The sequence below is a fragment of the Macaca thibetana genome, chromosome 8 (assembly GCF_024542745.1).
Source record: "Macaca thibetana thibetana isolate TM-01 chromosome 8, ASM2454274v1, whole genome shotgun sequence".
Taxonomy (NCBI): domain Eukaryota; kingdom Metazoa; phylum Chordata; class Mammalia; order Primates; family Cercopithecidae; genus Macaca; species Macaca thibetana.
Window position 1 is genome coordinate 41,996,229 of NC_065585.1, and position 12,735 is coordinate 42,008,963.

Here is a 12,735-nt window from a genome sequence, read left to right on the forward strand (position 1 = left end):
TTCACAGACAGAATAAAAGCAAGTCACAAGGTTAATGTGGAAAAGGAGCCAGCTTTGGTCCTTAAAAATGGAGAAACCTATTCTCCATTAAAGTGACAGCTCTTATTTAGTAGGCATGGATTTAAGATTCTTAACCTTTTAAAAGTAATTTGCATTTCCTTCCTCCTCCTATGATATACATTATGCTTCAAATTAACCCTATTTTCCATTTTAGATTTCATTATTCAAAAATGCCAAAAACACCACTGGGCGAAGAAACACTTAAAACATGTTTATCCAGATATTGATCTAGCTTTGGACAACATCCATGTAATAAGTAGTGAGATTTTTTCCTTTTAATGTCACCAATACGTGTATGGTTAAAGGTCAGTCTGTGGCAACAGTTTGCATCTCTGCACTGTAATTACTTGTTCTGCTAAAAAAGAAAAAAAGGGGTGGGGGGAAGAAAAAGAAAAAGAAAAAAAATCTTGACTCATGACCTGACCAGACAGTTCTTTGCATCTCCTTTTATCAGATTTCTGCTGGATGAGGAAAGACCTAGGCAAGAGTATTTAATTTAGAGTCAAAATCCACGTGTATGCCCTGCCTCCTACAAAGCATTGGGACACCATGGGGTAGGGAGAGAAGTCCTTTGCTATGGAACAACTGCTCCAAAGTAACCTAAAGTGCAGAACTAGCGATGGGGCCGGCATGCATTTATTTTGACCTAAACTAGGATTCTGGTCTTTGAAGACCGCGACTGGGTTCATTTCCTAGAGGGAGAAAAGGGGAAGCGACAAGGAAGACTCCACCCAGGCGAACCCAGTCAGGCGCCTTGTGTATAAATCCAGGGAGACGGGCGCCAGGTGGCCAATGGATGAGAAGTCACCAGGCTGGGTACGCAGGTGGCCGGGGGTGGCAGATGGGCCAAAACGGGGCGGAGGCGGCCCCGGGGGGATCAGGGTGGGTGGCTGAGGGATAGGTGTGCGGGGGAGGTGGGCTGTCCTCCCACCCACCGGTCCCCCGACCAGCGAGCAAGCCTTGAACAAGGCCAAGCAGCGTTGGGCTTCCCAAAGCTGGGGGTCGGCGCAGCCTTCGGTAAGGGGCTCTGGTCGACCCGGCTCCCTGGGCTTGCGTCTGTCCACCGCTCAGCGGGCAGGTCCTGCCTCTGCTTCCTCCCAGTCACCCCCACCGAGCCATCAGTTCCTCGGGGAACCGGCTCCTCTCTCAGTGCCCGGGCCAAGGCGCCCTGGGAAGCGGGCGGGCGAGGGTCTGCAGGCACCGGGCCACTTACCCGCGTGCAGGCCGCCCGCTTCGGGGCCGCTGTCCGGGGCGGCGGCGCTGGGCGGCGAGTCCGAGTCGGTGTAGGTGAGCCAGGTGGATTCTGTCTCCCGGGTCCAGCTCTCGTAGTAGCGGGGCTCGATGGCATCCGCCCGGCTCCCGCCGCAGCCCATCCTCCTGCGCCGCGGGCGCGCCCGGCGGCTGCTCGGCTGTAGGCTCTGGCGGCGGCTCAGCCCCGGCTGCGCAGCCCCGGCCCGCGAGGAGGCGGCAGCGGCGACATTGCGTCCCCGCTCCCGCCCGCGCTGCAGCCGCGCGGAGCTCCCGCGGTGTCCGCCGCCCCTCCGCCGGGCCCTCTCCCCGCCCGTCCCTCCTCTCCGTCTCCAAGGTCCTCCCTCCCCTCCGGTCCCCACCGCCCAGTCCTCCCTCCCCACGCCCTGGCCACCCCAGGGCCCCCGCTCGCCCGCCCCCTCCCTCAGGGCTCCAAGCCGGCTCGGGAGCAGGAGCGGCGGCCCCGCAGCCGGAGGAGGGCTGGGGCTCCGGAGGGGCTCGGACCTGTCAGGCCGCGATTACAGTTCCCAGTCTCTGGCCCATCCATCCATCCATCCATCCCCTCACCCACTCATTCATTCATCCATCCTTCCTTCCTTCTTTCGATCCATCCTGGAAAGAACTGAAACGCTTATCATGGGACCCCAAGCTTTCTGGCCACCTGTTACAAAAGCAATGGAACTGGAGGCAACCCCGCAAACCCGGCCAGAGTATTGCCGCTAAGACTTAAGGAACAGTCAGAGCCTATGCCTGTCTTATCTGATTTGGGGAGGCAGGAGTAGGGCTATGATTTTTAAGAGAGTTGGGCTAGGCAGTGTCACTAACACCCCTTCCAGCTGTGGGACTTCATTATCCCCTGAACTTTAAACTCCAGAAAGCAATAGATCACCTGGAACCGCCCAGTATCCTGAACCCCCTCTCTGAGTGGAGCGTGGAGGCATGGCTCCTCCCTCCAAGCCCAGGGTGGCCTTGACATTCCTGGGGTCCAGTTGTCAGCCTTTCTTTTCCCGGTGTACCCTCAGATCCATGCGGGTTCAGACCTAGAGCTCAGACTTGGGTAGGCCAATGAATTTACCTGTTCCAAGAATCCAGAACAGGTGGTGAAAGATGAAAATCTTCTTAGCCTTCAAGAAGCGGGTAGGAAAGGGAAGGGTTTGGAAGAATAACTCTTCAATGACCAAGCTCTGCTAGAATATGGTATTAAATAAGTATCATATTCATTCATTCATTCAATGAATGTATATTTACTAAATTCCTATTGTGGCAAAAGACTGTTCTAGTAGACATAATACATATATAATATATTATGTATATTATCCACTATATGTAGACTACAGGGTGTGATGTTTAATACAACATGTCAAGCATAGAGAATATAGATATAGTACTCATTATATACTATACAATTTATGGAATGTACTAGAGTACATTGTCTATAACAGTACGTAACATCCAGTAGGTAGGGCAAGTTCAGAGCATTGCCTGGCACATAGTAGGCCCTCAGTAAATGTCCAGTGAATGAATAATAAAGTATCTTTTTATAGTAATTTGATTCACTTAAATTATTGCAATTTGGGCTAAAGGTGATCCAGTTGAGGGTGGAGCCATCAGACATCCCTCTGGCAGGTACTAACCAGAATTCATAATGCAGAAGGGAGCCAAGATTCATGGAACTGACCCCAGGCTCTCCTCCTCATGCTGAGTCCAGCACCCGTTCCCACCCCAGGGCTCAGGCTGGCCTCCTCTGCAGGCTTTGCTTCTCCTTTTGAGATGGCCCTGGCAGGCCTCTTCAACCTTGTTTTAGGTGTAAGGTGGAGGGAGTGCAGTTATCCAGGAAGTGGTGGCTTCCCTAGCCCTTTGGAATTCAGATGCCCTGTGCCCCTTTTGCTTCCCCCCCGAATATTTTGATTTCAGAAGAACCAGCTTTCGAAGAGAGAGAATATATAACATCTCTAGCAGAGCCTGTGCTTTCCTCAGTTCTATGGCACAGTGCTCCTTTCATAACCAGCTACTTCATGATGTTACCACTCAAAGAACAGACAGGCCAGAAACAGTGTCTAAGTTAGACTGTCCTGGGAGAGTTCTAGAAAATGAAAGAAACTGAAAGAGCTGCAGCTTGGTGAGCACAGGAAACAGAGTAAATGTGATATGCAGTGGAGGGGTATGCTGGGGCCAAATGGAAACCATATGCCCATATGTCTACATTGTAAAAGCTATAAACCAAGTGAGCAAGTTTAATTGAAACATGTGCTGTCCTCCTACCTTGACAAGTTATCTTCATAACAACCTAAAAGACCAGGTTCTAATGTAGAGTTCTCTCAATCTCTGGAGTTCTGCACTGAACATGGCAGTGGGATTGTGGGTGGAATTGACCCACCCACTCCTCTTTCTATTCTCAGTTCAGTCCTGCTACACACAGGTCCTTGTGGGCCCATGGGTTTAAGGTCTGTCCATACTCCCCTCCCACAAATAGCTGCCCTTAGCCATACCCCTGGCTGAGGAGCATGTGCCTAGCGGACGTGGTCTGCCCTCATGGGGTTTGTTTCCAGTACAAGCCCTTGAAGTAGGCTCAGGGGGTTTGGAGAAGACCGTTGCAAGGACTCAACTACCCAACAGGGAGGTTAGAAGGGACTGAGACTCAGGCTCCAGGTAGGTGCGTTCTGTGCCCCCTGGATTCCTTGGCCATAGAGAGGACCAGGGCTGGAGAACCAGAGTGGGACCTCTGGAGCAGGTGCTAAGAGCAGGGACCCCTCTTGCCAGGCCCTGTCTACTTGTTTGAATGGAATTATGAACATTTTCAGAATATAGAGATGGTTATCAAGTACTGCCTGGCTAAGGTTGAGTGTGGTCACTCATTTCACACACATACCTGATCATCTATTGTGTATAGTGTAAGCTTCTTAAAGACAAAGCCATGGTGACATGCTTGGAATCTTCAAAAGGGATTAATTTAATGCCTTCATAGAGTCAATGCTCACCAAATATTTGCTTAATGAATGAATGGCAAGAGGCAAGGTGGGAATACAGTTAAAAGTGCAAGTTCAAGAGTCTGACTTTCTGAGTTTAAAGTTTGGCTCTGCTACTTAAATGGATGGTCTTGGGCAAGATACTTAACCTCTTTATGCCTCAGTTGCAGCATCTGTAAATGGGAATAATGAATTGTGTCAGTATGTGTAAAGGGCCTCAAAGAGTGCCTGGCGCATAGAAACACTCCATGAATGTTGCTATCACAGCACTTTTGGGGCAACAAGCAACAATGTCATCTCTCTCCCTTAGGAGGGAAATCCCTGAAATTATTATGTCTTTCCACATGAGATAATGTTTGTGAATTTGCTTAGCACACTGCAGAAGTTTGGTAAATAGGTAGGTTTTTTCTTTTCTTTCCTTTCTTTTTCCTTCCCTTATGATGTTACTGCTAACAAGCTTCCTACAAATAAATTTTTTTACCACCATTTTTACCACAGAGCAGTGATATTTTTTCATGGAATCTCTTTCTTGCCATTACATAACACCATTGATTCAGAGAAATTCAGGGGCCAGAAAAAGTTAAAGAGCAGCCAATCCGGTCCTTCTATTTTACCAACTAGGAAATCATAGCTCAGAAACTTGCAGAATTGCCCAAGGTCACACAGGAAATGTCATCTCTGGCAGAGCTAAAGTTTCAGCCAGAGCTCGGGGCCTCTGGCTGCTGGTTCTGTGCTCTTTTAATTACAGCTCTTTAGCTGGGATTGAATTTTCTCCTAAACCTTTAGGAATAAATGTTATAAATTAAATGTAAATATGTAAAATGTAATAAATTATCTTAAACCCTCTGTTCAGAATCTGTAGCTTGACTGGCATGAATTGGTTATCTTTTTCCATCAAGTTTGAAAGCAACAAAAAAAGAATTCTAAGGAGAAAGGCTGGAGCAGGGCATTGGAAAGCCTGAGCCAAAGCTATCCAGAGCAATGAAATAAATTACACCTGTAAAAACTACTGCAGAGTGGTATTTGTTAGGTGATGGGATTCTCAAAATAAATTCTCTTTGGCTTTAAGAACCCCTGTGACTGGTACCACCTCTGACTCATTTCTATGGAAACTGGAGCAGAGGCCTGTAGTGCTTCTCCCTCCAAGGTCTCATTTCTGTGGCTCGGCACCACTGGGCTCTACCCGACTATTGTGAGCTGTAGAAAAGAGACCTTCAGTAAGGCGGACAATCAGGATGGAACAGAAGGGTCAGCAGGAACCTCACCCTGCCTTTAGAATCAGTCATCTGAAAAGGAGTAAAGATAGATTCACTGCCTTACAAGTTTTCATCTTTTTCCAAGTGAAAAAGTAGCATAAATGAGGAACAACAGTAGCAATAATTCTGGCCTACAGGGCACAGACCCTAGGTAAATCTCTTTGGTCTTGAATGCCAAATCTCAGCAAGTTTCCCCACTGCTCCAGATTCAGTGAACATACCAGAACCAGAGCTCTGTGCCCTCCCTCTGAATGATTTTAAAGCAGTTTCCACAGAGCATCCCTCCAAGTCCTCAATCTTGCTAGTTGACACATCCTCATTGATCCACAAATTGTCATTTAGATATAAAGGAAGAAGACTCAAAGTTAGCACCCAAAAGCACAAGATCCGATTTGGATCCCCACATCTGGAGGAAAAAAATCAGAAAATATCATTTGACATGAGCTCATTCTTGCATCTCTTGCCTTGAAGAATGACTGCTTTCCCCAGGGAAAGAATGGTACACCTGGAATCCAGGTGATGTGGGCAGATCGGGTAAACATCATCAGAGTGTAAGTAAGAAATGAAAGCAAATACTACAACAGCAAGAAGATAAGTGAGTTTTTTAATTTTGGTTTAAGAAGTTAGAAAAGGTGAAAAAGGGAACGTCGCAGAAAAACAACAAAAGAAAGTAATTGAATATGTTACAACAAAACATTTATATAAAAATGAAGTTTATATGTGGAATTAAACACTGTAGAATTAATTCTCAGCTAACCCTTAAAATAAATCCTTCCCATGAGAAGAGAGGCTGGCTCCTTTAGGTTAATTCTAGAGAGATTCAGCAAGTTCTTTCACTGATTGCCAAACTTAAGAGTCTATCTCAGTCCCTGGATTAATGTCCTGTGGTACTTTATCATACCCCAAATTAAAACACAGGACAAAGCAAATTTTTTTCTAGTGTTTCTCAGTTTCTGGTTTTACTACACTTCCTTACGGTATAGCACTAGCTCATTGATCAGATGTAATGAATAACTGACTTGTTCTCTCACATGGGAATATGACCAACATTCTACTGGAAATGGCCTGGAGAGGAAAACCCGCTGATGATGAGGTCATGGACCTGATTTTTAAATGACAGAATAACTTCAAGTTGTAGATTTTAATACAAGAAAAGGGGAATGAATAAGAAGTAAGAATAGATCCCAAAAGGCATCTATTATTCCCACAGGACTAATTCTAAAGAGAACTATGAAAACCCTGAGAAGGTTTCGATAAAAACATCCACATAGCATTACACCTTCTTAAAGGCCTTTGGAATCATGGTTATCTACCTCTAATGTTGCTCAGGCCACTTAGTAATACTGTCCTGTGCACTTTCTTTTCACCGGAACAAAGAAAGCTTGAGTAATTTGCCAAAGGTTACTATAAATGTCAGAAAGAGAAAGATTGGGGTATAGATCTCTTAGTCCAGAAACATGGAATTTTATTTCCCTTAAGAAAAAAAGGAAAAGCAGATTGTAACTTCTTTCTGAACTTGGAGAGAGAGCATTTTCTATAGATTCAAACAGTACATTTTTATAGTGTTTACTAAGACCTGTGGTTCCAATTCCATGTACCCGTTCTGATTGTATCTTCACCTTTAACTCAAGAAGATTTTGACAACATGAGTCTTAGTCCATTCCTGCTACTATAACAGCATACCTTAGACTGGGTAATTTATAAGCAACAGAAATTCATTTCTCACAGTCCTGGAGGCTGGGAAGTCCAAGATCAAGGTGCCAGCAGACTTGGTGTCTGATGAGGGCTGCTCTTTGTTTCCAAGATGGCACCTTCTTTCTGCATCTGCAAATGGTGGGAAGTCAAAAGGGATTAACACTGTGTCCTCACAAGGCAGAAGAGATGGAAGGGCTAGGTAGCTCCCTTCAATCTTTTTTATAAGAACTCTAATCCCACTCACGAGGGCTCCACCTTCACTTTCCAAAAGGCCTCGGCTCTTGATACTATCACATTCAGGATTAAGTTTTAAATTTGAATTTTGAGAAAACACACATTCAGACCACAGCAGTATATGAATCTGAAGAGCAGTGTGAGAATCAGAAGTCACCTGTAAAAATACAATCCGATGAAAAGAGAGGAACTGAAATAGATAGAGTAGATTTTGTCTGATGCTTTTGGCAGAAAATTGCTGGTGCTGGTATACAATGCCAGGAGCCTAGAGTGCATGACTTGGGTTTCTAAGGCAGAGCTGGAGGAATGGAACAGAATGTTCTCTTTAACCGCTGACCATGGCATAGAGCATAGAGAAGAACTGTTTCTTGGGCTCTTGAAGGTTCTCAGAGATTTTCATATGGCACAAAGCAGTCCAGAAGACTGAGTTTCTTTCTCTGAGAGAAAAGAAAACATATTCAGAACATTTTGTTTGCTCTTTGCTTAATTCTACCACAGTTAACCTGGATCTTCAATCATTAAAGAGACGTGATACATCTTATTCCCTTCCCTTTGCAAAGAGTTGCTTGTCTACCCAGGAAGAGCAGAAAAAAAAAAAAAAAAAGTCCTTTTCATATTATTCTACTGCTTCTTAGGATGGGGCAGGTCGTTCGTTGTACTTGCATGTAAAGTTAGGTCACACTGCAGCAAGGCTCAGGGGAGCAGATGGTGACTTTTACTCATCATTTCCCAAGATGAGGGAAAGGGACTACAATACTTGACTCTCTCAATGCCATCTTGGTTGTTGCTATTATGACTGATGCTTCCGTCAGAGGAGATACAGATATAGAAGAGAGAAGCTGAGACACCAGGAAATCAGGCTGCCTCTCCATCCTGCTCCCGTTACATTAATGTGGAAATGAGATTCAGTTTGCTTTTTGCTGGACTTCAGTCAACAGAAGAGTAATTGCCTTATCCTAAATGAAAAACATGACTTCCTGATTATAGTAAATACAGAGAAGGGGGTAACATGAGCAGGACAATCCGGTCTTTCACTGTAATTACCCAGCAAAACACTGCCTCCTGAGAGAGCTGGGAGCCCAGGGGCTGGTGGAAAAGAAGCTGAGGCAGCCCGCAGGGCATTTTGAAGGTGAAAGTTGTCCCTACGCAGAAGCTCCTGGTACACTGCCCATTAGGGTGGGCTGATCTTCTGCCTGAATTTGGGGTAATTAAATCAAGGATTAGAATGATATTTTCATTTGTTTTCATAAATGAACCCGTGTTCAATTAAGCATAATACCTACTTCACAGTATTGTGAGGAAGCAGAGACACTGTGTGAACATGTTTCACAGAAGTCCTAACACATAGCAACTGCTCAACAGATGGCAGCTATTATTTTAATCTTTAAAAATGTTTTATTCTTGTGATTGTTTTTCCTTGACTAACTGGGACATTTGGGTCTTCTTTCTGTCCTGCCTTTGACCTTGCAGGGGTGAACTTACGCGCTTACTGACAATGTCCTTAAAGTCCTGGCATCCTCAGAGCAAGACAAAAAGAATGGGGGCGAGCAAAGGTAACCCCCAGTGGGGCTCTGGAAGTGTGGAGGCCCCTCTCCTTTCCTCCTTCCTTCTGCCCCTTTCTTCCTTCCACCTCTGGCCAACGAGGCAGAACTCACAGGCAACACCTGGTTTCTGCACAGATGCAGCTGCACTTTGAACCTAGAGGAAAGTATGGACACTGACTGAGGAGCTTGCGGGGGTGGGCGTCCCTCCCTAGAAGGGCACCCTTTCTGATCCAGTGGGTCAGATGGGCCTTGGTGCACATAGGCAGGCTTCCCAGGCTGGGGACATTGAGAGGGAGGCAGCAGTCCTCTCTCCTCCACTCCAGTGACTAATAAAAGCTAACGTTTATGTAGCACTTACATATCCCAGTCTCCGTATAATAAGCACTTTGAACATAGATGATCTCACTTAACCCTCACAACCACACTAGGGGGTAGGTACTACTAAGAGCTCCATTTCCGTAATGAGAACTCTGAGACTTAAGGAGGTTAAATGACTTGTCCAACGTCATCCATAAACACTGAAGCCAGGATTTAAATCCAGGTCTACATGGCAGCAAAGTCCACACTCTTGATCACAATGCCAGTCTCGTATTTTAAAGCTGTTCTCATGGGGCTGGCTATCCAGAAACATCCAAGGCTGCTGCAGCTGCTTATGTCACAGTCCAGGTGGAGAGCCTCTGAGGTCCTCTTGAAGGACGATCCCATTGCAGGAAAGCCACATGTGCTGTCCTACAGTTCACAGGAGGAAAATCAGAAATGATTAAAGGCCTTGAGAAAAATTTTCCAATCCAAGAAGCATCTATGCTGTGAGTAATCCTATTCAGAATCGAGAAAAATAGAACAGTTACTGAAAATAGGGTAAAAAAATACTCCCTCCACAGTTGAGAACTCCCTCATAAACAGTCATATGACCAAATCCAGGAACAGGCCATGAATATAAGAATGATGATTTGAATTTGTTTATTACCTATGTTGCACAGGGTTTCAGCCTGACAGCTCTGAGGACAAATAAGTTAGTAAAAATGATGTGTGGGCTGGTAGAATGTTTGAATTATCTGCATTGTTGATTTTGTCTCCTGATACATTCTTTCATAAGGTTGAATTAACTGATGTGCATTTCAAGTTCTCAGCTACCACAAGCAACTTAATGAATCTCAGAGAACTGCTGCTGTCACAGAGGCCAGAAAGCAAGTAGCTTCACTCTTATCAAAGCATCTCAAAAAAGAACAGAATTTTAGGATTTTAAATATATATATATATATGCACCCTGCTGAAAAAGCCCTACATTAGAAAGAACAATATACCTCAGGAATGCATGCAGATATTCTGTGGGGGGGGGGGGGGGGGGGGGGGGGGCGGGAATAGTGGTGATTACAGAATTAAAGAAAAGTAGGTGATAGTCGTAGGGAACAGGTTAAAGCTAAATTATTCAAATATTTCTAAACATATCTGGACAAAGGCTTGGGTGGCCTCTATTTGCTTGACAGACTGAGAATCCTTCTGGGAGGAAGGTTTTGGGACAGCAAGCTTGCTCACAAAGCAAAGCCTTAGCCATCAAACATCAAAGAGGGAAGCTTCTTAGTGCAGCCTGGTGCAGGACGTTCATATGTGCTTTCTGCCCTGCGCATTCATCAGCTCCCCAAATTCCCTTCCTCCATGAACCTGTGGCCAAATCCTATAGAAAGGAGGAGGCTGTAAGTGAAACTTGGAAAATAATTTCACTCAAAGCTCTTTGATGTTCAGGGATAGATTCCACTCATTTGGCACTCTTCTGACCAGATGTAACATGTACAAAAGTGGGAGAGAAATGTGCTTTGGCACCGCTAGAGCTCCATGTCCTAGTAGGACACTAGTACCCAGAAGTGGTAGCACCCAAGGAATTAACAAGGGGCCCCAGTGAGAAAAGCAAGTCTGGTGCAGAAACCATGGTAACAAGTTTGGATTTTGTTTTAGGGACAATGAAAAGTACTTTTATTAACAGAGATAATAATTTGATATTCTGTTTTTGAAAGATCACTTGTGGCCGGGAGTGGTGACTCATGCCTGTAAACCCAGCACTTTGGGAGACTGAGGTGGGTGGATCACTTGAGGTCAGGAGTTCAAGATCAGTCTGGCTAACATGGTGAAACCCTGTCTCTACTAAAAAAAAAAAAAAAAAATAGCCAGGTGTGGTGACATGCACCTGTAATCCCAGTTACCCTGGGAGGCTGAGGCAGGAGAATCGCTTGAACTCAGGAGGCGGAAGCTGCAGTGAGCTGAGATCATGCCACTGCACTGCAGCCTGGGCGACAGAGTGAGTCTGTCTCAAAAAAAAAAAAAAGAAAAAAAAGAAAAAGAAAAAAGAAAAAAAAAGATCACTCGTATGGAGAACTGATTTGGGGAGCCCAGGGAAAAGGCAGGGAAATCAATTTGGAGATTGTTACAATAGTCAAGGAAAGAGATAATAGTGATTTATACACTAAGGCAGTGGCAGTGACATTGGAGAAAATGGATGGATTCAAGACACAGTCTGGAGGTAGAGTAAGCAGGCTTGCTGATATTTTAAATGTCAGAAGTAAGGAAGAGGGAGAAAACAAGGATGACTTTCCAGTTTCTGCTTGTATATCTGGGTAGGTGAGGAAGACTTAATGAGGAATAAATTTGGAGAAAAAAAAATCAGGATGTCTGTTTTGGATATTTTGAGTTAAACATGCCTGGGAGACAAGTAGGCAATTAGATAGAGAAGATGAAGAATCAAAAGAAGATCAGTGTTGGAGCCATGAACAAAAGTGTGCAATTTCCTAAGGAGAAAGTGGTAGACATAGAGAGAGAGAAAGAGGATGGCCTGAGATCACACTTTGAGGAAACCCCTCTTTAAAGGACTGGCAGAGGAAAATGAACTTGAGAAGAAAGCTGGGGAGGAGAAATCAAAGAAGCAGAAAACAAATCCAAAAAGGTATAGTGTCACAGAAGTCCAGAAAAGAGCATCTGTCAGGAAGAAAGCATTCAATTTTGACTAAGGCTCCTGAGTGTTTGTGTGAGTCAAGGATGAAAAACAGCCCATTGGGTGGGAAACATGAACATCACTGGTGAATTTGGTAAAAGCGGCAGTGGAGGGGTGGAGTCAGAGCCAGAGCGAGTGGGTTAATGAGTAGATGGGAACACATGCATGTAATTTTACTTGTTTTTGAAGCCAAACACACACACACACAAACACTAAAGTGATTATCTTTAACATAAATTCATGAGGATGGTAAGACGGGGAGAGGACAAAAACGCCACAGTATTTTGAAAGCTGGAAACCATTTGAAGTAGTTTTAACTAATTTAGCAGGCTAAAGAAGGCAGAATCCTATGTCAGTAGTGAGGAAACTTAAAACCAACACCATCTGCACCTCAAATTTTTCAAAGTCTCAGGAGTTAGTGGCACCAGGAAACTTTAAAAGTAGAGGTAGGGCACGGGAGTGTGAATTGGCATTAAAATAAGGCGAATTAGTTGAAAGCAATTTAAAAAGTAATTATATTTGCAGACCCCTACCCTACTCTTAATAGATGCCCTTCCCCATCCTGGTAGAAGACTGGATTCATTCTCTGGAAAAGATCAAACAATGAGTCTCTTGACTGGGATATCAAATAGGATGATTAAGAGACTGTACATTTACCTGTGCTGAGACTTTCAGGCTTCTTTCCCTCCTCACCTTCCAGAGCACAGGTAGGAAAGATTCTCTTGGAAAACCAACCAATCCAGAGAAAA

The 12,735-nt window shown here is 44.8% G+C and overlaps 2 protein-coding genes and 1 long non-coding RNA gene across 41 annotated transcripts in view; 1 reads left to right on the top strand and 2 right to left on the bottom strand.

The window, feature by feature from the left end:
• CTHRC1 (collagen triple helix repeat containing 1) overlaps positions 1 to 12,735 on the bottom strand; it is a 403,863-nt gene that overhangs the window by 236,250 nt on the left and 154,878 nt on the right. The window lies entirely within an intron of this gene.
• The window catches only part of BAALC (BAALC binder of MAP3K1 and KLF4), a 1,274,875-nt gene that overhangs the window by 81,092 nt on the left and 1,181,048 nt on the right, over positions 1 to 12,735 (bottom strand). For 26 of the 38 annotated variants that reach the window (XM_050800757.1, XM_050800737.1, XM_050800752.1 and 23 more), the window contains exon 2: positions 1,274 to 1,444. In XM_050800757.1, coding sequence (XP_050656714.1) covers positions 1,274 to 1,433 — 160 coding nt within the window. In that variant the 5' untranslated portion in view covers positions 1,434 to 1,444. Of the gene's footprint in view, positions 1 to 1,273; positions 1,702 to 12,735 lie in introns of those variants that run through there. The other 12 variants (XM_050800763.1, XM_050800762.1, XM_050800760.1 and 9 more) reach the window with 2 other exon arrangements.
• On the top strand, positions 860 to 9,356 carry LOC126960919 (uncharacterized). Of its 2 annotated transcripts, none has more exons than XR_007728151.1 (2): positions 860 to 876; positions 8,930 to 9,356. It is a non-coding gene; the product is annotated as an uncharacterized LOC126960919 (long non-coding RNA). The 2 variants fall into 2 exon arrangements; XR_007728150.1 differs by lacking the exon at positions 860 to 876 and adding an exon at positions 951 to 1,077.